Source organism: Hyperolius riggenbachi, chromosome 5 (assembly GCF_040937935.1).
Source record: "Hyperolius riggenbachi isolate aHypRig1 chromosome 5, aHypRig1.pri, whole genome shotgun sequence".
In the NCBI taxonomy this organism is placed as follows: domain Eukaryota; kingdom Metazoa; phylum Chordata; class Amphibia; order Anura; family Hyperoliidae; genus Hyperolius; species Hyperolius riggenbachi.
Genome location: NC_090650.1, coordinates 423,204,713 through 423,227,691, shown reverse-complemented (window position 1 = coordinate 423,227,691; position 22,979 = coordinate 423,204,713). Strand labels below are relative to the sequence as shown.

The 22,979-nt window shown below is 39.6% G+C and overlaps 1 protein-coding gene across 5 annotated transcripts in view; it reads right to left on the bottom strand.

The window, feature by feature from the left end:
* Positions 1 to 22,979, bottom strand: part of PHF20L1 (PHD finger protein 20 like 1) — a 139,275-nt gene that overhangs the window by 50,226 nt on the left and 66,070 nt on the right. For all 5 annotated transcript variants that reach the window (XM_068238039.1, XM_068238043.1, XM_068238042.1 and 2 more), the window contains exons 9-11: positions 12,145 to 12,343; positions 8,234 to 8,401; positions 7,622 to 7,816 (exon numbers count right to left, since the gene is read on the bottom strand). In XM_068238039.1, coding sequence (XP_068094140.1) covers positions 7,622 to 7,816; positions 8,234 to 8,401; positions 12,145 to 12,343 — 562 coding nt within the window. The remainder of the gene's footprint in view (positions 1 to 7,621; positions 7,817 to 8,233; positions 8,402 to 12,144; positions 12,344 to 22,979) is intronic.

The following is a 22,979-nucleotide window of genomic DNA, read 5'->3' as shown; positions in this document are numbered from 1 at the left end:
TTTTTTTTGCAACACGCAGCTAGCACTTTGCTAGTTGCGTGTGCAATCCGATCGCCGCCGCTAACCGTCGCGCCGCAGCCTAACCCCCCCCCCCCCCCCCGAGCGCTGCCTGGCCAATCAGTGCCAGGCAGCGCTGTGGGGTGGATCGGAGTCCCCTTTGACGTCACGACGCCGATGACATCGGTGACGTCATCCCGCCCGTCGCCATGGCGACAGGGGAAGCCCTCCAGGAGATACCGTTCTTTGAACGGGATCTTCTGATCTCCGATCGCGGGAGGCTATCATGTAGATAAAAAAAAAATTCAAAAACGGCTTTGCTGCCCCCTGGTGGATTTTCATGAACCGCCAGGAGGGTTAAAAAAAAAAATTTAAAAAAAACGCTGCTGCGCTGCCCCCTGGCGGATTCTAATAGCCCGCCAGGAGGGTTAAGTGACATGTGACATGATGAGATAGACTTGTATGTACAGTGCCTAGCACACAAATAACTACACTGTGTTGCTTTTCTTTTTTCTCTGCCTGAAAGAGTTACTATCCAGCTATTATGAACTGATGGTTTGGAGTTGATGCAATTTTTTTATGCAAATATATGCAGCTTGAAAATGGACCAATCAATTTAAACCTAAATTGATTGGTCCCTTTTCAAACTGTGTACATTTGCATAAAAATTTGCATATTTGTGTAAGAATTTGCATCTCATTGATCATCCCTGCTGATGGTTTTTCTCCAGTAGAGACCCAATCTAAAGCCTCCTTCACTGATAAGAAATTACAGCTCTCCTGAAGAGAACTGAGCTTCTGAGAGCAGGGGATAGATAAAAAAAGGGTCAATAGTTCATATATTTTAGCACTCAGAGACACAGAGACTGGCAATTTAAACAACAACATCAGGAATCCCATCATGCTTTGCACAGCATCAGGGGAAAAATGCCCGGGCAGTTTTCTTCTGTGCAGCTAAACATAAGGCTTTGTTAAGAAAAACAAAGTTCTGATGCCGTGAAACTGTTAAAGAAACACCGAGCCTTTTCAGTGCTGCCGAGTAGATTTTTAGTTTGGAGGTTCACTTTAACATCGTTAGAATAGCAGGGTTATATAGCAATCAATCAATATTCAACTATATGTAGGTATAAGAAAGGTTTCTGATTCTAAAACAGGGATAATTAAGGCAAAAATGGGTGTCCTGAAAACTGTAATTTATTATGTTCTACTAAATGTCATTACGGATTCCTCTTTAACTGTGCTCTGACTTTACGTTCTCCCTTTATATAAAGGACCCAGGAAACAATTCTACTCGTGCAGTCAATAAAGACCACTATCGCAAAAAATTGTAAAATTTTAAATAGTTATGTAAACATACAAATAGGAAATACGTTTCTTCCAGAGTAAAATGAGCCATAAATTACATTTCTCCAATGTCTCTGTCACTTACAGTAGGTAGTAGAAATCTGACAGAAGCGACAGGTTTTGGACTAGTTCATTTTTTTCATGGGGGAATCTCAACATTTAATTTATTCTTTACAAAAACTATCCCTGAAAAGGATTTATACAGAGATGCTTGGCAGACTCCCTGCTCACTGCACCCTTTTTTGGTAGTTGGACGGAGCAACTGTTGTTTACTAAGAGCCTTTGAAAATAAAGAAAATCCTAAGAACCCCCTTCCAGCTTTGGGAGTTGACTTCGCTACTAATCTTTTCCACTACTAACCTTTTCCGCTACTAACCTTTTCCGCTACTAACCTTTTCCGCTACTAACCTTTTCCACTACTAACCTTTTCCGAAGCCCACTATGCTCTGACATGATCATTTCTTTAAAAAAAAATGCCAGTTTTTTCGAGTCAATTCTTGACTAGAAGCCTCATACAAAATAATTCACTCCAAATCCTCACAGGAAGACGAAGCAAAATCCACAGAAATAGAAAACCAAAATACAAAAGTAAGGTGGTAAAAAAGTTAAGTCATCTTTAAAAACCGTTTCATTTATTTTGGTTTTTAAAGAGACACTGAAGCGAAAAAAAAAAAAATGATATAATGAATTGGTTGTGTACTATGAATAATTACTAGAAGATTAGCAGCAAAGAAAATATTCTCATACTTTTATTTTCAGGTATATAGTGTTTTTTCTAACATTGCATCATTCTATAATATGTGCAGATTACACAACACTTAGCATTCAAAATGATTATTTCAGAGCAGTCTGTGAAGTAATGACCTCTCCTCTAGCAGAGGAAAAGTAAATAGTCCAGGAACTGTTGAGATAATAAAAGTCAGATAACAGCCCTCTCCAAGACTAACTTAGTCGGAGAGCTTAATGGCTTGTTTGCATAGAGATAACAACTGGAGTTTCTCAACTCTTCCTGTACTGGAAACAATTACACTGATGTATCTGATCTTAATGTTTTATTTCTTAGCTGTACTACACATACAAATCATAATATCATAATTTTTTTTTCGCTTCAGTGTCTCTTTAAACACCTTCCTTTTTTAATTGGTTTTTCTAAAGTGTGTCATTTTTTTGTGCTCAGTTTAACTGCACTTACCTAAATTAACTGGTCAAATTGTGTGTTTGGAAAAAGAAGAAAAATAGTCCCACCCACCACACAATCTTATTCTCGATATTCTTACTTAAAGGGAACCAGAGACGAAGCACCCTTGTGTATTTTACCATATATATCAGTGGGAACATTAGAGAAAACACCTACCCTGCTCTCTGTTTCATCCTCACTGCTAAAAGTGTCTGTTCTCAGCTGTGATAAGAATCCCGGACTGAGCATTCAGTCTGGCTTTGCAGGGAATAATTATAACTGAGTCATTATAGCAGAGCCACAGGGGGGCAGGCTTGGGCTTGAAAAGACAGCAGAGAAGACAGACTCAGCTATAATCCTTCCATAGCAAAGCTAGACTGAGTGCTCAGTCGGGGATTCTTATCAGAGGTGATAACAGTCAGATTAAACAGAGAACAATGAAACAAAGAGCAGATTAGGTGTTTACTGTCATGTTCCCACTGATTTATAAGGTAAAATACACGAGGGTGCTTCATCTCTGGTTCTCTTTAAACCTTTTGATAAATTTATTCTCAATCTTAGAAGGGAAAAGACATCTAAAAACATCTAAAAATTAAAGGGTGCGTGGATTATGAGAGACACTTGGCATTTTGAAATAGTGGACAGCCAATCTCAAACAAATCCCTGCTCTCGCCAGCAATTTAAAGATTCAGACTGATGCTTTATTGTCGAGAATGTAAAACATCATAAGGCCTGACAAGGAATATTAGTAAGATTAGGAGAGTGTGATTTTATTTTATTTTTCTTTAAGTAAAATCCCATTATTGTTGATAAAGTTAATCACCTTTGTTCAGCTCTATACATTTCAAGACTTTATATAAACATTAGTTCAGCTTTCCTTAACTACTTTCGGACCGAGCGAGTGCGAATCTACGTCGGGCAGGGGGCGCTGCGGTCCTGACTGGACGTAAACTCTACGCCCCATTGACCGCGCGCCCCTGCCCGTCTCCGCCGCTCGGTCCGCTCTGCCCCCGCCGCTCGTTGCTGCCCTGCTGCCTCTATGACGGCAGAGCACTGTGAGCCGGGCAGGAGCCGTTTTCATTGGCTCCTGGCCCTGTCATTCATGTAAGCCGCTCTCATTGGCTTACATGGAGTGACAGGGTCAGGAGCCAATGAAAGCGGCTCCTGCCCGGCTCACAGTGCTCTGCCGTCATAGCGACGGCAGAGAGAGCAGCCTGCGGCGGGGACAGAGCGGCGTGTTCGTCGGGAGCGGCGGATCGTCGGGAAACGGAGATTAACGGGACCAGCACCCTCTGGTCCTTAAGGGGGCAGAGGGTGCTGGTCCAGAAAGGGTTAAAGAGGAACTGTCGCGAAAATCTTTAGAACACATACAAATAAGTACATTTCTCCCAGAGTAAAATGAGCCATAAATCACTTTTCTCCTATGTTGCTGTCACTTACTGTAGGTAGTAGAAATCTGACATTACTGACAGGTGTTGGGCTAGTCCATCTCTTCATAGGGGATTCTCTGCATGGCCCTATTATTTATAAAGACATTCCCTGATAAAGAATTATACAATGATGCTGGCCAGCCTCCTTGCTCGCTGCACACTATTTTGGCAGGTGGACAGAGCAACTGCCATTCACCAAGTGCTTTAAAAAATAAAGAAAACCCTGAGAACCCCCCTATGAGAAGATGGGCTAGTCCAAAACCTGTCAGTAAGGTCAGATTTCTACTACCTACTGTAAGTGACAGCAACATAGGAGAAAAGGAATTTATGGCTCATTTTACTCTAGAAGAAATGAACTTCTTATTTGTTCGTATGCGTTTTAAATTTTAAGATTTTCGCGACAGTTCCTCTAACTTAATTTATGAGCAAAGACTGAAACAGTCATCCAATAGCCTTGCCAATAGTGTTGTAGTTAGCATGCTGGTGGGCAGGACATACTTTAGAGCGTACACTTGGGGCAGAGACACTGCAGAGCATTTTTCTATCAATTTACGTTGTTAATAACACACTCCTATTGACTTGCAAAAACACTGTTGCAAATTTCAGCCATCACGATTTTCCCAAAAATTGCGATTGTGGTAATTTTATTGTCATTTTAATGAAAGTCAATGGGGGCATGTTTTAAAAATGAAATAAGGATTTATAAGCACTTTGCAGTGCTTCTTTGCCCCTAGAAATACTGATTTCATGCTTAGAAAAAAAAACGATTTGATCTAATGGATCTTTTGGACATTCACAGGTGTTTTGAAATGGTTAAGAACTCATATTTATTATTGGAATAAAATATTTCTCCAGCTGCAACTGTATCCAGCTGGTGGCTGGATAGTGTACTGGTTAAGGGCTCTGCCTTCGACATGGGAGACCAGGGTTCGAATCCTGGCTAGGTCAAGTACCTATTCAGTAAGGAGTTCAAGGCAAGACTCCCTAACACTGCAGGGTGGCCTCTTGAGCGCGTCCCAGTGGCTGAAGCTCTTGAGCGCCTTGAGTCCGACAGGAGAAAAGCGCTATACAAATGTTCAGATTATTATTATTAACACATGCTATTTTTCCAGCTTATCACAACATGGCGCTGGTTGCTCACAAGTTTTAGTATTTGTTTATTTTTTCATGTTGGTTCATTTTAATAGTAACTTTTTAGATACAATTTAAAAAGGGGCAGGCCAAAGCTGTAAATCTGATTTCTTAAAGATAAAAATACTTTTCCCCCCATGTAAACACAATTTTTGAGTGAATCATTAATGGTGCTTTTCTAGGAATTTACGTAAATAAACGGACTTCAAATTCACTTTAAAAAAAATCAAAGTTAAAAATATTTCCACTTTAAAAACTAAAATGGAAGGTTAAAAATAATAAAATAATAACATGTTAAATCACTTTAGTAAAAGTGATATACACTCACCTAAACGATTATTAGGAACACCTGTTCAAATTCTTAATGCAATTATCTAAATCAACCAATCACATGGCAGTTGCTTCCATGCATTTAGGGGTGTGGTCCTGGTCAAGACAATCTCCTGACCTCCAAACTGAATGTCAGAATGGGAAAGAAAGGTGATTTAAGCAATTTTGAGCGTGGCATGGTTGTTGGTGCCAGACGGGCCGGTCTGAGTATTTCACAATCTGCTCAGTTACTGGGATTTTCACGCACAACCATTTCTAGGGTTTACAAAGGATGGTGTGAAAAGGGAAAAACATCCAGTGTGCGGCAGTCCTGTGGGCGAAAATGCCTTGTTGATGCTAGAGGTCAGAGGAGAATGGGCCGACTGATTCAAGCTGATAGAAGAGCAACGTTGACTGAGATAATCACTTGTTACAACCGAGGTATGCAGCAAAGCATTTGTGAAACCACAACACACCTTGAGGCAGGTGGGTTGCAACAGCAGAAGACCCCACCGGGTACCAAACACCTCCACTACAAATAGGAAAAAGAGGCTACAATTTGAACTAGCTCACCAAAATTTGACAGTTAAAGACTGGAAAAACGTTGCCTGGTCTAATGAGTCTCAATAGAGTCTGAATTTGGTGTAAACCGAATGAGAACATGGATCCATCATGTCTTGTTATCACTGTGCAGGCTGGTGGTGTAATGGTGCGGGGGATGTTTTCTTGCCACACTTTAGGCCCCTTAGTGCCAATTGGGCATTGTTTAAATGCCACGGGCTACCTGAGCATTGTTTCTGACCATGTCCATCCCTTCATGACCACCATGTAGCCCATCCTCTGATGGCCACTTCCAGCAGGGTAATGCACCATGTCACAAAGCTCAAATCATTTCAAATTGGTCTCTTGAACATGACAATGAGTTCACTGTACTAAAATGGCCCCTACAGTCGCCAGATCTCAACCCAATAGAGCATCTTTGGGATGTGATGGAACGGGAGCTTCGAGCCCTGGATGTGCATCCCACAAATCTCCATCAACTGCAAGATGCTATCCTATCAATATGGGCCAACCTTTCTAAAGAATGCTTTCAGCACCTTGTAGAATCAATACCATGTAGAATTAACCTCCTGAGCGGTATGGACGAGCTCAGCTCGTCCATCACCGCCGGAGGCTGCCGCTCAGGCCCTGCTGGGCCGATTTTTATCAAATAAAGTGCAGCACACGCAGCCGGCACTTTGCCAGCCGCGTGTGCTGCCTGATCGCCGCCGCTCTGCGGCGATTCGCCGCGAGCAGCGGCGAAAGAGGGCCCCCCTAGCCGCCTGAGCCCTGCGCAGCCGGAACAAAAAGTTCCGGCCAGCGCTAAGGGCTGGATCGGAGGCGGCTGACGTCAGGACGTCGGCTGACGTCCATGACGTCACTCCGCTCGTCGCCATGGCGACGATCTAAGCAAAACAAGGAAGGCCGCTCATTGCGGCCTTCCTTGTTTATTATGGGCACCGGAGGCGATCGGAAGAACGCCTCCGGAGCGCCCTCTAGTGGGCTTTCATGCAGCCAACTTTCAGTTGGCTGCATGAAATAGTTTTTTTTTAATTTAAAAAAACCCCTCCCGCAGCCTCCCTGGCGATCTCAATAGAACGCCGAGGAGGTTAAGGCAGTTCTGAAGGCGAAAGAGGGTCAAACACCGTATTAGCATGGTGTTCCTAATAATCCTTTAGGTGAGTGTAGGTCACAGACACGCTTTAAAAAATGGATTTTCACTTTAAGGCTTGATTTGATTGTCTACATTTTTTTTTTGCTTTACTGCAGTGTGGAAAGACATTAGAAGTGAACTGACAGACCATATTTATCAATAAACTTGTGCACATCTAATGCATTTTTCCATTCATGTTTTAAAAAAATTGAGTTTGCTTTATTTCTGCCCACGAGAACTAAATAAGTGCTACAAAACTGCTGTGATTGTTTTAAGTTTTGATAATTCTAAAATGTATACTATTACATTTTTAAACAGTTCTTAATGAGATAACAGCTATCAACCCAAATCATTGTGGTATATCCTGTAAAGAAAGCAATCTAAAAGACATGTATGTATTCAAGAGTGCAGAATGTGAAAGATACACACACCCACCCATCAACCAAAAAAAAAGGCTTGAATTTTGGATACGGCGTTGAAATAGGATCTTCGTACACACAAACCAAGTAGAGCTATGTGCTTTTAAACTAAATAACTTTACCTGATGATGCTGAAGCTATTCTGCCATCAGCTAGTGCTTTGGTAGAATAGTTTATCAATTGTAAATGTTCCTTTCCTTTAGTGGGACAGTCAATGCGAAAAGAGGATTCTAGGCTTATGGGAGTTGTTATTTCCGCGCTACGGCTTAGGTCAAGAGGTTCAAGCTTCTCCTGTGGCACAAAGGCAACATCGGGTACTATATAAACAAAAGAATGTGATAGAGTATTACAATATGATGCCCTGCGGGAACATGCTAATGACATTTATCAACTATCGTATGCTATGTTTCAAAGGTGATACAGAGGTTTCAGTTCAGCAAGACGCAGACTTTATATCAAATATTGTGGTTTTGAGCTCTGGAAAGAAACATTAAACATCAAGTTGGACCACTAAAAAATTTATTTGGTTCTGTGCCAATATTTTAAGAAAGTATGTCAATCAGCATGATATAAACAGGATTACTCATCTTAAGGTGAAATGGTTTACTTAACGAGTGACTTTACGACTTGATTTATTTTTTTCCATTTCAAAATTATATTTAAAATAACGGAATTGAGAAGCTAGGGATTACGTGTACCCTGTGTTCTCATTGCTCAATAAATTCATTAATTACCCTTGGGTATTGAAAGGTCTTGAGGATTGTGAATGTATCCTTGCAGTACTTTTCCATCTTTGAAAGGTAGGCGTGAAAAATTACTGGAGCCCGTAGAGGTTGTTCGTTGAGAACGCCTTCGGTTGTTGCGCCCAGGAGGCCTAGAAAGATTTGCATTGAGTAGCGTACCTATAAAGAAAGATCTTTCAATGATTATGACTACTCATACATATGACAAACCAGAAAAAAACTAAACAAAACATAAAACTAAAGCTACTATGGGAAATGTTTTTAGACGGGAAGTTTACCAAAATAAAATAATATAAATATGCCTGATGTATAAAAAAAAAAACATGTACTAAGGTACATTAAAGCGGATCCGAGATGAAAAACTAACTATAACAAGTAACTTGCCTGTATATCTTATCTAAAGTTTAGATAGTTTATACAGCATATCTAGCTGCAAACATCTTCAATATTTTATGATTATTTATTCCTGTGATACAATGAGGGGAGCCATGTTCTGTTTGTCACATTGTCACAGGCTGAGGGCTGGAGATGCTATCAGCTTGCCTGTGTGTAAATTCAGTCCCCTCTCCTCCTCCCCTCTGCCTCTGAAATCTCTGGCTAGTAACCTCCTCCTTCTCCTGCCCAGACTGAGCTCCCATAAGCCCTTGCTACAGTGCCAAGGCACTGTGAAAAGCTGTGGGCGAGGCTTGTTTAGTTTATAGGGAATTAGAGTATTAAACCAAAACAAAAAAGTATTTGGCTTGAGGAATGCCCTATAAACTGGAACACAATTATGCAATGAGTAAAAGTTTATCTCGGATCCACTTTAAGGTTTTAGGAAAAAAATACAATATTCTATACCACATTAATGGCCTCAATTCACTAAGCTTTATCAAACACTTTATCAAACAGTTGATAATTTACCTCATGAGTAAAATCTAATTTTGAATTCACAAAGGTGTTGTAGATTAATTAAATGTTTTATCGATAAAACGTTCAATAAATCTATAACACCTTAGTGAATTCAAAAATAGATTTTACTCATGAGGTAAATTATCAAACGTTCAATAAAGTGTTTGATGTGCGTTTAGTAAATTGAGGCTATTGTGTAGATTTGCATTATATCTTCAGCAATCATATCAATGGCTATAGCTTACTACTCTCACATTCAAGTAAAAAATAAGTCCAATTTGCAATAAAAATAAGTACAATTAACAGTAATATCCAATGTTCCCGAGGCTACAATGTTCTCTATACATAATAATATGCATGCATTTAGTGAATATAATTATTAGAATGAAAAATCAGTCTCTTTTCGCAAAGCAAGAGGTAGTAAACCAAATAATCATCACTTCTACATACTTAAAAAAAATTCTAGTCAGTAACAAGATAAAAGCTTAATCAGAATTTAAACCTAATTAGAGTTCTGAAAAAAAAAATATTTTTTGTTATAATAACCATGTAATGTACCAAAATTGCCTGCTTTCAACTTCGTTGTGTGAAAAGGCACAACCACAACCAATCAGATGGTTACAAAAAAAATCCTACATGTGTATTTTTCCTGAACCTAATTAGGGATGAAAAATACCTTTTTTTTCTTTTTGACAGAATGCATTACCCAGGTATTTCACAACCAATGCACTGCATTAGGCAGCACAACGCTAGTAGCTGTCATGTGACACTGATATCACAAAAGCTTTCCAATGAAATCTTGTTCTGATATTTGAAGTGGTAGATGAGGTGGTAGTGGTAGAATCATTAAAATAATCTCATGTACCACAAATTATATTAAACATGTCAATATTATATTATGCAGTTAAAATACTCCAATGTAAGAGTAATCCCATTGTAAAGACTAACACACATTACAATTTTTCTGCTCAATTTACACAATTCGATTAAAAAAATTGTGTGAGAAAATCAAGAGAATTTTTTTCCTTCGATTGATAAATTTGATCAAAATGTTCATGTTTTCTCGATTAAAATTGATTGGAAAGGTTGGAAAAATAAGATCAATTTTGTCATAAATTGATTGGTGTGTGGTGAGTTGTATGAAAGTCATTCGACTTCATAAATTTTAAAGTTTATATTCAAAAATAAAGAAACGTTATTTGTCAAAGTGACACATTAGATAGAATGCATTTCTTCACTGTAATATATGTAGTGTTTTTGATTAATATAAATGAGGAATACATTTGTTAATGTAAGGTAAATTTTCTAAGGTGGTTTGTTTTGTGTGCCTTTATACCTAGCGGTGATGTCACAGAGCTCACCATACACATTTATAAATGAAAATGTATGTTATTACATCTAATTTATATCTTTTATTCAATAGTTTTTGTCGTGATTGTGTCAAAATCGAATACATGTGTGTGGCACAAAAGAGTCTAAATTATCATTTGAGTGAAAAAAAAAAAACACAAAAACACATCGCAATAGTTGAATAAAAAAAAAATATAAAAATAAAAAATTGTAATGTGTGTAGCCACCATAAGGCTCCTTTCCCACTAGGGACAGTCAGTTTGGCACAGTGTGGACCAGTTCAGTGTCTGCACACTTTTTTTTCTTTGTTTCTGCATTTGTTGCAAAAAGAAAACTGCCTGCATTCAGCTTTTTTTCCCACACCCAATGGGTATTTCTTAAATAATGAAATGTAATGCTATGTGTTAAAATGCATGCAAAAGTATTTGAAAAACTGAATATCGCACATGAGGAATGCGAGTTAAAAAAAAATACAATGAACGTCAATTTTGGCAAAACGTCCATGTGAGCGCCTCGCCTAAAAAAAAAATCTTATTCTACGGGCCTAATCTAGTTGAGCTGCATAGCCCTTGCATTGCCATAGTATAGCAAATCAGAAAACACAACAGTCTTGCACAATAGGACACTACTGTATTCTTCTTTTTTTTCCATATAAAAAAAAAATACACTTGATTGACTAGAAAGACGGAAAATTCTGTCATTTTCTTATAGGCATACCTACTCCTATTTCCATAAAGTGTCACATAATAAAAAAAAATTGATACTTCACATAGCTGTTAATAATCTTTTGAAGTTAAAATTGAGATGATGAATAGCACTACTACTAATAATTAACATATTTACATTACAGGTAGTCAGTCTAAAATTTAAAAACGACCAACATAAAGGCTCGTACACACGTGTGACTGAAGCCAACGACGGGTCCATCAGCACCTTCCGCTGGGAGGGTTTTCAGCAGACAGTACAGCGTGTGTACAGTCTGTCGGCGGACTGATAAGGCTGTTTCTGAACGATCCGCCCAGCTGATCGTTCATAAACAGCCTCATCAGTCTGCCGACAGACTGTACACACGCTGTACTGTCTGCTGAAAACCCGCCCAGCGGGAGGTACCGACGGACTCGTCGTTGGCTTCAGTCACACGTGTGTACGAGTCTTAAGACCAAATAGCTGGAAAAAAAAATTGTTTCAAAGTTTACCCAATTAAATGTAAAAAAAATTACATGAACTTTTTTTTTAATAAAAGTTCACATTAATATATTTTGCAAACATTACGTGTAGAGGTCCTATACCAGGATACATTAAGAAAAGGAAAAAAAAAAAAAAAAAAAGTTTAGCTGACTTTTGAAATACTTTTGATTAAGTCATAGCCATAGGTGAGTTGCAGATATTAGAGGAGTGAACATTATAATCTGCTGTACTCAAAAATGTATTTTTCGACAGCCAACATAACCTTTTAAATCTGAGTCATGTAAATTTATACAAAAATGGGCAAATTGCCTTTACCTGTGATGGAAGGCACATTCCTATGTTGAAAAAAACAAAAATGTAAATCAAATCATCCTAAAATGTGAGACGTGATATAATTAAACTATATTTTGTGGTCTGTGTTGCCATTATTACACTGAAAAATAGGAGATTGGAGACAAGTATCAGATCCTCGCCTTGTTTTAACTGTGGATCAATACTGGATATGGGGGATTTTTTACACCCTGAGAAGTCGCCAGGTTCCCGTTTGTCTTTCTTCCTACGTGTTTTCCCGGATGACACAGGCGATGACAGTTGCGTGGGTGTCACGGTTACACCAGGATGGCATAAACCAACTTCATTTTGTTTCTGTGTCTGGGGTTTGGGAGTACTCGCCTAAGTAAAAAGAAAATAATATTACAGATATATTTGCATTATGTACAATTTAGAGGTTTAACATCAGAGTTCTGATAAAGTAGAATTCATCTGAAGCAAATAAAAACATAAGAGATATAGTTAAAACATGGTAACATTTCTGAAAGGATTTGTTTTTGGAAAAAAAGTGCCCATTTAATTTAATGAAAATACACAAGTGTTTTATCATCATTAGTATTACATTGAGTAATACTAATACTAAAGAAAACATTCAGTAAATATGATGATTCCATGTGTACCAATTGTAGTCAATAGGGTTGGCGAATGAGATAGAAATAATTCTAAGTTGATGCAGGATAATGAAAATTATGTATGCAAATATATGCAGCTTGAAAATGGACCAATTAAATGAAACCTTGGTGGGATATGATTGGTCCATTTTCAAAATGCCAAATAAATTTGCCTCCATAATATTTCTTTACATTGTAAGTTCGCCAGGGCAGGGCTCTCTCACCCTTTTGTGTCTTGAAATGTTATTTATTTAATAGCTTGCACTCTTTTATACATTTTATCCATCATGTTACAACTGTCATTGCAATCACCAGTTATGTATTTTGTACCACTGTTCATATTTGATATATATCATTGTCTGCATTATTATGTACCCCTTGTTTGATTTCATATTTTGTACAGCGCCACAGAATATGTTGGCACTTTATAAAGAAAAAAATATAAAAAATATTTAGAGCTCCAAGCAATTCAGACTGAAAGCTCCCTAATTATTGCAAGATCAAATTATGTGATGATACAGTATAATGAGCCTCATTTGTGTGACACGAAATACATCTGTAAGATTTGACAAATTTCAATGTAAAATGTTGCCAAAAGAATGAAGCTTCATAACTCACTCTAATCTCACCTGGAGAATAAAGGGGGTGTTTCTATAACTTTTGGAAGCACTTACCACCATCTGCAGCCTCCAGTTAAAAAGGAAAAATTCAGAACATGCATGGCTTGTGACCTCGGTCATGTGAGGTCTTCACTATCTTTTCAATACCAATATAGAAAAAACAGCTCTAATGTCAGCCCCTCCATGTTGGAAAGGTTTGCTGTGCTGTGACACTGCTGTCCTGCAATTGAAATATAATCCATTTTGCCATTTCTTCGATACTGGTATTGAAAAGATCTTGAAGTCGTCAAAGCGCATGCTCAGTGCAAATGCCTAAGAACTTCCGCTAGGATGAAGTAGGAGAAGCAGATGAAACAGGAGAGAGACCAGGGGCAGCAAAGGGTGCCAAGAAAGCACTAAAAGTCATAGCCGCACCAAGCATTTTTTTTATTTTACATGTTCGTTCTTTTTCAAAATCACTTTAATATTCACCTACCAATAATAACAAATAATTAAGAAAATAAAAAGTTAGACACTCAAAACTTTTACAAAAGAGATTTTAAATATAATTCTATGATTGTTTTAAAGGTCAGTGAACATCGTGAAATTGGGGGGGAAAAAAGTGTAAAACAAAACCCGAACACTAAGCATTCAGCAACCCTGACTGTGATTTTGTATGATTTCTTAACAGATGAATGTGTTTTCAGTATTCAAAATATAAAACAAACTCCTAGGAGTTCTGGTTCAGCTTGTGCTGGGTAGTCTGTTACTACTTCTGTAAAGCTCTTAAAATGACTAACTATAATACACTTCTTTCAGATCTTTTATATATTATTTTTAGATTGCATACTAAAAATTGAAAAAAAAATCACTTAAAAAAAAAAAAATTAGGACAATATAGTTAATATCAACAATGAAAAGCTGATATACATGTAAAATGTCCCCTGATTATCTAATTGGTAAGTTTTATAAGCACAGATCAATAAAGAATACAGCCCACTTAATATATCCCTGGTTAGAACCTTAACTTTTATAATTTAAGAGGATTTTTTATTTACGGTACCGGTGAAATTGTACAATCTTCTAATCACAAAAGGTGTGGACACCGGTGGCATGCCAAAAAGTGATTATTTATAAAAAAAAAAAAAAAGTTCTTCTAAAAAAAGCAGAAGGATGGCCTGCATATTCTAACAATTCCCTTCAATCAAAACTCCAGACCTTCTCCTAGATTTTGATAGCCTATAGGAAGGAGAGGACTAGAAGAAAAAGTTAAAAGTAACAACATTATCATCAATATTGCTAACTTAACTTTCTTGTGCAAAGGCCGCTGGCAACAGAAAAAAGAAAATGTAAAAAAATAAATAAATACAAATAATCAACTACCAGTAACTACCCCAAATTTTCAACTGACACGAGTGGTTGTAGTGAATATGAGCACTGCTTTTTTGTAAATTAAATGACATAATATCACAAATTAACAATCTAAATCTACAGACATCACCCCATTTCATTTTAAGATTGGGTGGCTATCTTTTGTAGCGGCAGAAAACTTCCACAACCCATTCGCTGAGGGAAGGACACACTAGGCAGGTTTAAAAACAAACTGTAATCTCAAATTGGGGTGCTGGAATAGTCATGATACTGCCCTACCAAAAGCAAATATATAAATAAAAGGCCATGGAAAACACTGTTTTAAGAAGAGTGTTTTTTGTTTTTTTTTAAATCAAACCAATTGGGCTTTATTCAATGCACTTTGGGCTCGGTGCAATTCACTTTTTCACCTAAGTTTTCTCCTAGGAGATAATTTTCATCTTCTGTCAAAAATAATTTTTCAGCACCCTGCAATTAAAAAATTACCAAAAAGTAGGTGAAAAAGTACTGTCAAAATTATTCTGAGTATTGTCTTGATAAATGGTGGCTTAAAGGCATTTTATTAATAAGAATATCAACTAGGAGAAACCTTAGGGAATAAAATGAATTGGGTATCGCACTTTTTCTCCTAGATAATTTATCATCTTCTGTTTAAAATATGCTTTCAGTCCCCTTCAATTAAAAAAGTAGCAACAAGTCGGGGAGTTTGGGATGATTGAGTGCTCAGGCGCAGGGATGCAGCGTTTCAGCTAGGGCGTTAATGCTAAAGATGTCTCTAAAGTAAAAATAGTTTTTTGGGGAGGCTTCAGAGTCTCTTTAAAAGGCATTTCATGGATGTGATGTCAAAGTACCACCTAGGCAAAAAAAAAAAAATATGGGAGAAAATGTAAATTGAATAAGGGCCATTTACTGTTAAACTCGCTTCCAATAAACCAATACCACAGTCAATTAAGTTACATTGGATTTTAATTTAAGCTTCTTTTTTAAATGCTAATAGAAAAAAAATAACCTCAGAATTTAATTGATGAACAGTTATGTCACATAAGAAATATATAAGCATGAAAAAGTGAAAAAGTTTGATCTTTGCACAACTGAAAAAATGATCCAGAAATTACATTGTGAAAATACAATTATTAAACCGAACCTGTATGTGCTCTTAAAAGAATATGAGATACTGAACATCAATAAAAAGGTAAAACCTTCTGTTAATATTTACTCTTAAAATTGTAATCAATTATTGTATATGTAGGTCTGTATATCAATGGAAAATCCCAGCTATACTGCTTAATTAAAATTAATAACACTTCATGGCTTGAAGAGAAAACCGCGGTAGTGCACATCCGGCTAAAACGTAGCATTTATTCCAAACTTGGTAAAAACTGTTTCAAGGCAATACACAAATGGAGAGAGGTACAGGCAGAGAGCAGGTCAACAGCCGTTTCGCGCCTATGTAGCGTGGCGCATCATCAGGACGATGATGCGCCACGCTACATAGGCGCGAAACGGCTGTTGACCTGCTCTCTGCCTGTACCTCTCTCCATTTGTGTATTGCCTTGAAACAGTTTTTACCAAGTTTGGAATAAATGCTACGTTTTAGCCGGATGTGCACTACCGCGGTTTTCTCTTCAAGCCATGCTTACTGAATGTATTTGGAAAGCTGCACTCAGGCTGTGATAGCTGTGGTCCTGTGCACAATCTCTTCTGTTACAAATTAATAACACTTCTATACTCAAGATGCTTAAGTACTAGTTAACCTATTTAAAGGACTACTGTTACAAAAAAATTACAATACATGTGTGTGCGTACTTATAAGATGTAAATTTCTACCAGAAAAAAATGCAGTATAAATTACTTTTTCTCCAGGAAAATAGGAGAAAAGTAACTGATAATGCATCTTAACCTGGGAAACGTACTTCTTATAAGAAAGTTAAAGGAATACTATCGATTGAAACAACTTTTTTTTTTAATACTCTATATTAGTGTACACATTACCACTAGTGCTAGGGGCACTTTATTTATTCACCCAGGTCTCTTTCTCGCTATCCCTGCTTAAAAATTCCTTTCTCACACAGCTCATAGTAGTTTGGGTCACCCTGAGCTGCTTGGTTACTCTGTCACACAGCTCACAAATATATTTCACTGTGTCACTCACAGCATGCAGCAGTCATGAGGAGAAATAGGCTGATCTGAGGTGGTAACAGGTAACTAAATGAGCTGGAATATTGCTGGAATATAACTAGCTATACCAGGAGTCTGTGTTTACACTCAGACTGGCTGCCTGCTTGAGGTGATTCACTCCAGGCTGCATCCACTTTACAAGCTGCTGAGAGGGGCAGACCACTGTCTACAATTAGCATTATTAGTATCTTTATCAGTCAAGAGAAGCAAAGATAATAAACACACATTGCTAGAATCTTTAACCCCTTACCACCATATCAACAAGATTCTTTCAGCAAGGTGATAATTAAACTACAAACTGAGGAGTTGATAGCATCTCCCCTGTGCAGAGATATGGTCTAGCCCTCTGGGAGCTCAGTATTAGATACATTTTGTATCCAACACTGACGCCAAAACTGACGGAGGATTTTACAGCTGAGAGGAACAGCTGTGTGAGGAATCAAATTGCTCCTAGTACTTGCCCTAATGTGTGCTACAACATACAGCATTTAAAAATAAATGCATACATCGATAGCATTCCTTTAAAGGGATACTGTAGGGGGGGTCGGGGGAAAATGAGCTGAACTTACCCGGTGCTTCTAATGGTCCCCCGCAGACATCCTGTGTTGGCGCAGCCACTCACCGATGCTCCGGCCCCGCCTCCAGTTCACTTCTGGAATTTCTGACTTTAAAGTCAGAAAACCACTGCGCCTGCACGCCCGTGTCCTTGCTCCCGCTGATGTCACCAGGAGTGTACTACGCAGACACAGACCATACTGGGCCTGCGCTGTGCGCTCTTGATGACATCAGCGGGATCGAGGACACGGCAATGCAGGCGCAGTGGTTTTCAGACTTTAAAGTCTGAAATTCCAGAAGTGACCCAGGCGGGGCCGGAGCATCGGTGAGTGGCTGCGCGGGCACAGGATGTCTGCGGGGGACCGTTAGAAGCCCCGGGTAAGTTCAACTCATTTTCCCCTGACCCCCTACAGTATCCCTTTAAGTAAGAAGTTTTTAGTGGCACACCTTTCCGTTGGTGGGTGCATAACCTGGGTGCAAAGCAACATCCAATTTAAAAAACAAAGTACAGAGTCCATTAGCTCATCATTCTTTTTAAAGCTGAAGTATTTTTATTCTTCAATGCATGTGTCAACACCAAAATCTGCACTTATATGATGAAGGGAACTCTTTGTGGCCCGAAACAATTGTCAATTCTTGGTGTTGACACGTGCATTGATGAATAAAAAATATTTCAGCTCTAAAAAGAATGGTGTGCTAACCGACCTTTCTAAGAATGTTTACACATGTATTTTGAACCATACAATTTTCCGCCATAGTGGTCCTTTCAAATTGTATTACTTTTCACATTTAATTGGCATCATGCAATTGAGCTAATTGCATGATGGTGTGTGAGATATTAACTACCTGTTTTTTGTACACGAGTCTCACATTCAATTTAGTGCTTCTGGAGGTTCCTGGATGTAAGACTCACATCCTGCAGTAAATGCTGTCTTCGCTCACCCCGGTCACCCATGCACGTGCCCACTTTTTATATTTTAAAGTGAATGTGAAGGCAAAAAAAAGTTACATACTTACATATGGACAGGGAAGGCTCTGGATTCTATAGAGTCTTCCCTGACCTCTTTTGTACCCCTCATTCTAGGGCCATCACCCACATTTAATTTCTTGCCTTGGGCTGCTTCTGAAGCACTCATGTACCCAAGTGCTTCCGAAGACAGGTGGCTCCATGCTGCGTATGCAGGGGTAATTGCACTCACGCATGCACAATACCGAGCCACCCATCTTCCCAAGCATTCAGGGATACAAGCGCTTTCGAAGCCTCCCAAGGGCTTTCAAACGTGTGTTCGACCATTTGGTCGAGTACACACAATGGGAGTGACAGCGCTGGAAAGAGGGGAACAAGAGAAGACAGGGAAGGCTCTATAGGACCCAGGGCCTTTTCAGTCCATAGGTAAGTATTTTGCCTTTACACTCACTTTAACAATTCAACAGCTGATAAAAAGTTTTTTTTTTTTAAGTTTAATAAAGTAAACTATGACGGAAGATTCAAACACATAATAGTGTTTGAATCTTCCGTCATAGTTTAAAACTTGCTTTTCAGGATACATATAAAATCGGCGCTGGGAGACTTGTGTGCAGGATACAGCCGGTATATGGCTGATCCTGCTGCTGCACAAGTTCCTGGCCACGCTAAATACTTTTCCCCCTCCAGGCCGCCATGGATGGTGGGGAATGAAATAATTCTGCTTCCAGCAATTGCTGGAAGCCGAATTATTGTGTTTTAAAAGTAACTTCAGCGCCATCTTCTGACGGCGCTGGAGTTACTCTGTGTGCGCTGCTATAGCTGTAATTCCTATTGCGGCATATGGTGGTGGCAGCTGCGCCCAAATCTACCTGTGCTGTAATTAAAGTGCTTGTGCTTTTCATAAAGTTAAACCACAGTAAAGGTAGCCATACACTGGTCGATTTGCCATCAGATTCGACCAACAGACAGATCCCTCTCTGATCGAATCTGATCAGAGAGGCATCGTACGCCTGCATTTACTGCAAACAGATTGTGAATCGATTTCAGCATGAAACCGATCACAATCTTTGAAGCTGCCGCTTCTTTGAAGCTTCCCTGTCCGGGGAAGCTTAAACAGTAGAGGGTGCTCTACTGTTTAAACTTCCTGCCGGGACAGGAAGTTCAATGAAGCTGCAGCTGGTCCGGAACCCAGCGCGGAGAACAAGCCACGGGGACAGAGGGGGACTCGCGCCGGCCAGAGCAGGTAATGTATTGCCGCTAGCGTCGGTCATTCGAACGCCGCTATCGACGCACTCCCGACTCGCCGACGATCGACCAAAATCTTCTGCACGGACGGATCAATGGGTATCGACAGGAACGATTGATTTCAGACTAAAGCGTTTGTCAGCGTTTGCGCAACGATTTCACAGCAGATTCGATCAGAGTGATCGAATCTGCTGTATATCGGCGGCAACATCGTTAGGTGTATGGGCCCCTTTAGCATGGTGAGGGCACATGATTACTGACCATACTATCTCCACTATTTACTCCCTAGATAAAAAAGCTGTAAACTGCAGCACAGACCCAGAAATAGGTATCAACATAAAATAAAAAACTCGAAAAGTCACATGGAACTAAATACACAAACTGAAATTATTTCAGTATGAGGAAAATGCTGTGAGCATTTTAGCTTAATGTCCATTGAATAAAATAACTTGTCTAATTCCAATCCTAATTTAAATGAACAAAAATATGCATCTCAAGTAAAAAAAAAAAAGTTTAATATTAAATAAAACATTGATTTATATGGAAATAGGACATCCAGCTTTTTCAAGCATACATTTGCAAAACATTTGGTCTGGTATGCTGGTTCCTCGAACAGTGACAGATACAGGCTGCAGAGAGTCATCAGGTCAGCGGAGAGAATCATCGGGAAACCCTGACCCCTCACATCCAGGTCACCGCTTCTTCAGTCGGGTCCCATCTGGTAGAAGGCCATCTCCACAAGGACTGCTAGGCAGCTATTTCTTCCCCTCCGCTGTCAACCTCTTGAACTCCATCCAGAGGCTCCTCCCCCCCTTAAGGTCTACAGCAGTGTTGCATAACATACTGCATTGAAGCTGCTGCTGCTGTGTTTCCTGTGTCATACTCTTGTTAAAGCTGCTATTATTGTCTTATTATTTTTCTGTCTTTTGTTTTTGTTAAGTTTACATTATTTTTGTCTTATTTGTTTTTCTGGATCTCAATTTATTGTTTTAATTTCTTTTCTATTCTGAGCTGTTTTTGTGGCAAACCCAATATTGGGCACGACCCAGCCGTGCTTGGCGAATAAATAGGATTTTGATTTGGTATTATCTAAAGCAGTCTAGCTGCAAGCAATATTCTTTTTGCCTAATTTAGAAATTGAACGTTAATCCTTTCCCTTTGTGAAACATTTATGTATCTGTTTCATAGTACCGGTTAAACCTCACAAGCAACGGCATTGTGCTCGTCAATAGGCTGTTAATTTTTTCAGTTAGTCAGTGCATTTTGGTTAAAGTTATGCAATGAAAGGCGCCGTGCCCATAAAAAAACGGTGTTGACCATCTTCATTTTTCTCTCTGCTATTTTGCTATTTGTGGGAGGTTTTAAGAAGTGTGCACACTAAAAGTTCTTCATGCAGCTTAATGTTCTTCAGTTATGTCAACAGCAATGACTTGAAAAAAAAAAGCGTCTTAGTCCCAAATGACCTGATGGTACCACAAAAACTACGTATGGAAGAGGATGCGTTCAACTCATTTTTACGGAATGCAAGAAATGGTCAAGGAGGCCTCAGTCATGCCACCCATATATGCATGAACGTAAGGAAATCATTTTAAAATAAAGGTCACAAGATAGAAATAAAGATATTTTTATTGCACAATACCTTCATGGTCATCAAATGTTCACATACTTTGTCAGATTTAAAGAACATAAGTTATACGGCTTTAGACAAATAAGATATTAAAAAATGCATTCTTTTTCAAGAAGAGCATGTATAAAAATGGTCATTGAATCAAGCTTTCAAATACAGAAACAAAACATCAATGCAACTGCACATGACTCTGGTCGATGGTACATTAAACTGGAACTTTATTCTACCTTCAGCTTCTACATTTTCAACAAGCGTGCAGGAGAGCATTCTACTTTATCAGGGTTTTGTCATGGCCAATGTCTCTGGTGGAGAAATATCACCAACTTTTTTTTACCAATGACGTACTCAAAAATATAAATCATGGAGAAGTGTCCAACAGGGAAGTAGGCTTAGATAACACAGTTAACTTTAGTAGGAAAAGTGGTTCTGCCTGGTACACACAATTTACCGTCAGATAGACAGGTCGAATCCATTATTTCAGACAGATCCAGTCTGATTTTCGATAGTTTTTCTGATCGATTTTTTAATCACTTCTATAGAAAATCGATTAGAAAAACGGAAATCAGATCGGACCTGTGGAAAATAATGTATATGACAGGAAATTGCATGGTGTGTATCAGGCATTATATCTGTTGTCAAACTGTATTACTGTGTAACTAATGTAGAACTTTATCTATAGCCTTAAGGGCTCGTTTCCACTAGTGCGGCTAGGGTTGCCGCGGTATACCGGTATGACGATATACCACGGTATGATTGTGCACGGTAATCGTACCGTGGACAATATCGTTTTACCGGTTTCAGGGGGCGGAGCTACTGGGGGGCGGAGCGACGTAGCGGCGGCGCACGAACAGCGGTGGTGATAAACGCTCACTTGCGGCAATACTCATTTGCAGCCAGGTCCGTCCTCCACGCTGTACTGGGCTTCATTGTTCTTTCATCACATTTCCCTGAAACAGCGCCCCCTGGGTGCTATTACAAGGAGATGATGCAAGCACAAACAGGAAGTAGAATGAAGCACAGTACACGCGTGAGGACTTGGCTGCTGACAAGTGAGTATTTGTCCCCTCTCCCTCCCTCCGGCTACCTATGCTGCGCCACCTAATTCTAGCTGCACCTATCCCTGGCTACCTATACTGCGAGCACCTACTACTGCCTACACCTATCCCTGGCTACCTATGCTGCGACCACCTACCACTGGCTACACCTATCCCTGGCTACCTATGCTGCGACCACCTACCTCTGGCTACACCTATCCCTGGCTACCTATGCTGCGGCCACCTACCACTGGCTACACCTATCCCTGGCTACCTATGCTGCGACCACCTACCTCTGGCTACACCTATCCCTGGCTACCTATGCTGCGACCACCTACTTCTGGCTACACCTATCCCTGGCTATCTATGCTGCGACCACCTACCACTGGCTACACCTATCCCTGGCTACCTATGCTGCGACCACCTACCACTGGTTACACCTATCCCTGGCTACCTACCTATGCTGCGACCACCTTCTGGCTACACCTATCCCTGCCTACCTATGCTGCGGCCACCTACCACTGGCTACACCTATCCCTGGCTACCTATGCTGCGACCACCTACCTCTGGCTACACCTATCCTTGGCTACCTATGCTGCGGCCACCTACCACTGGCTACACCTATCCCTGGCTACCTATGCTGCGACCACCTACCACTGGCTACACCTATCCCTGGCTACCTATGCTGCGACCACCTACTTCTGGCTACACCTATCCCTGGCTACCTATGCTGCGACCACCTACTTCTGGCTACACCTATCCCTGCCTACCTATGCTGCGACCACCTACCA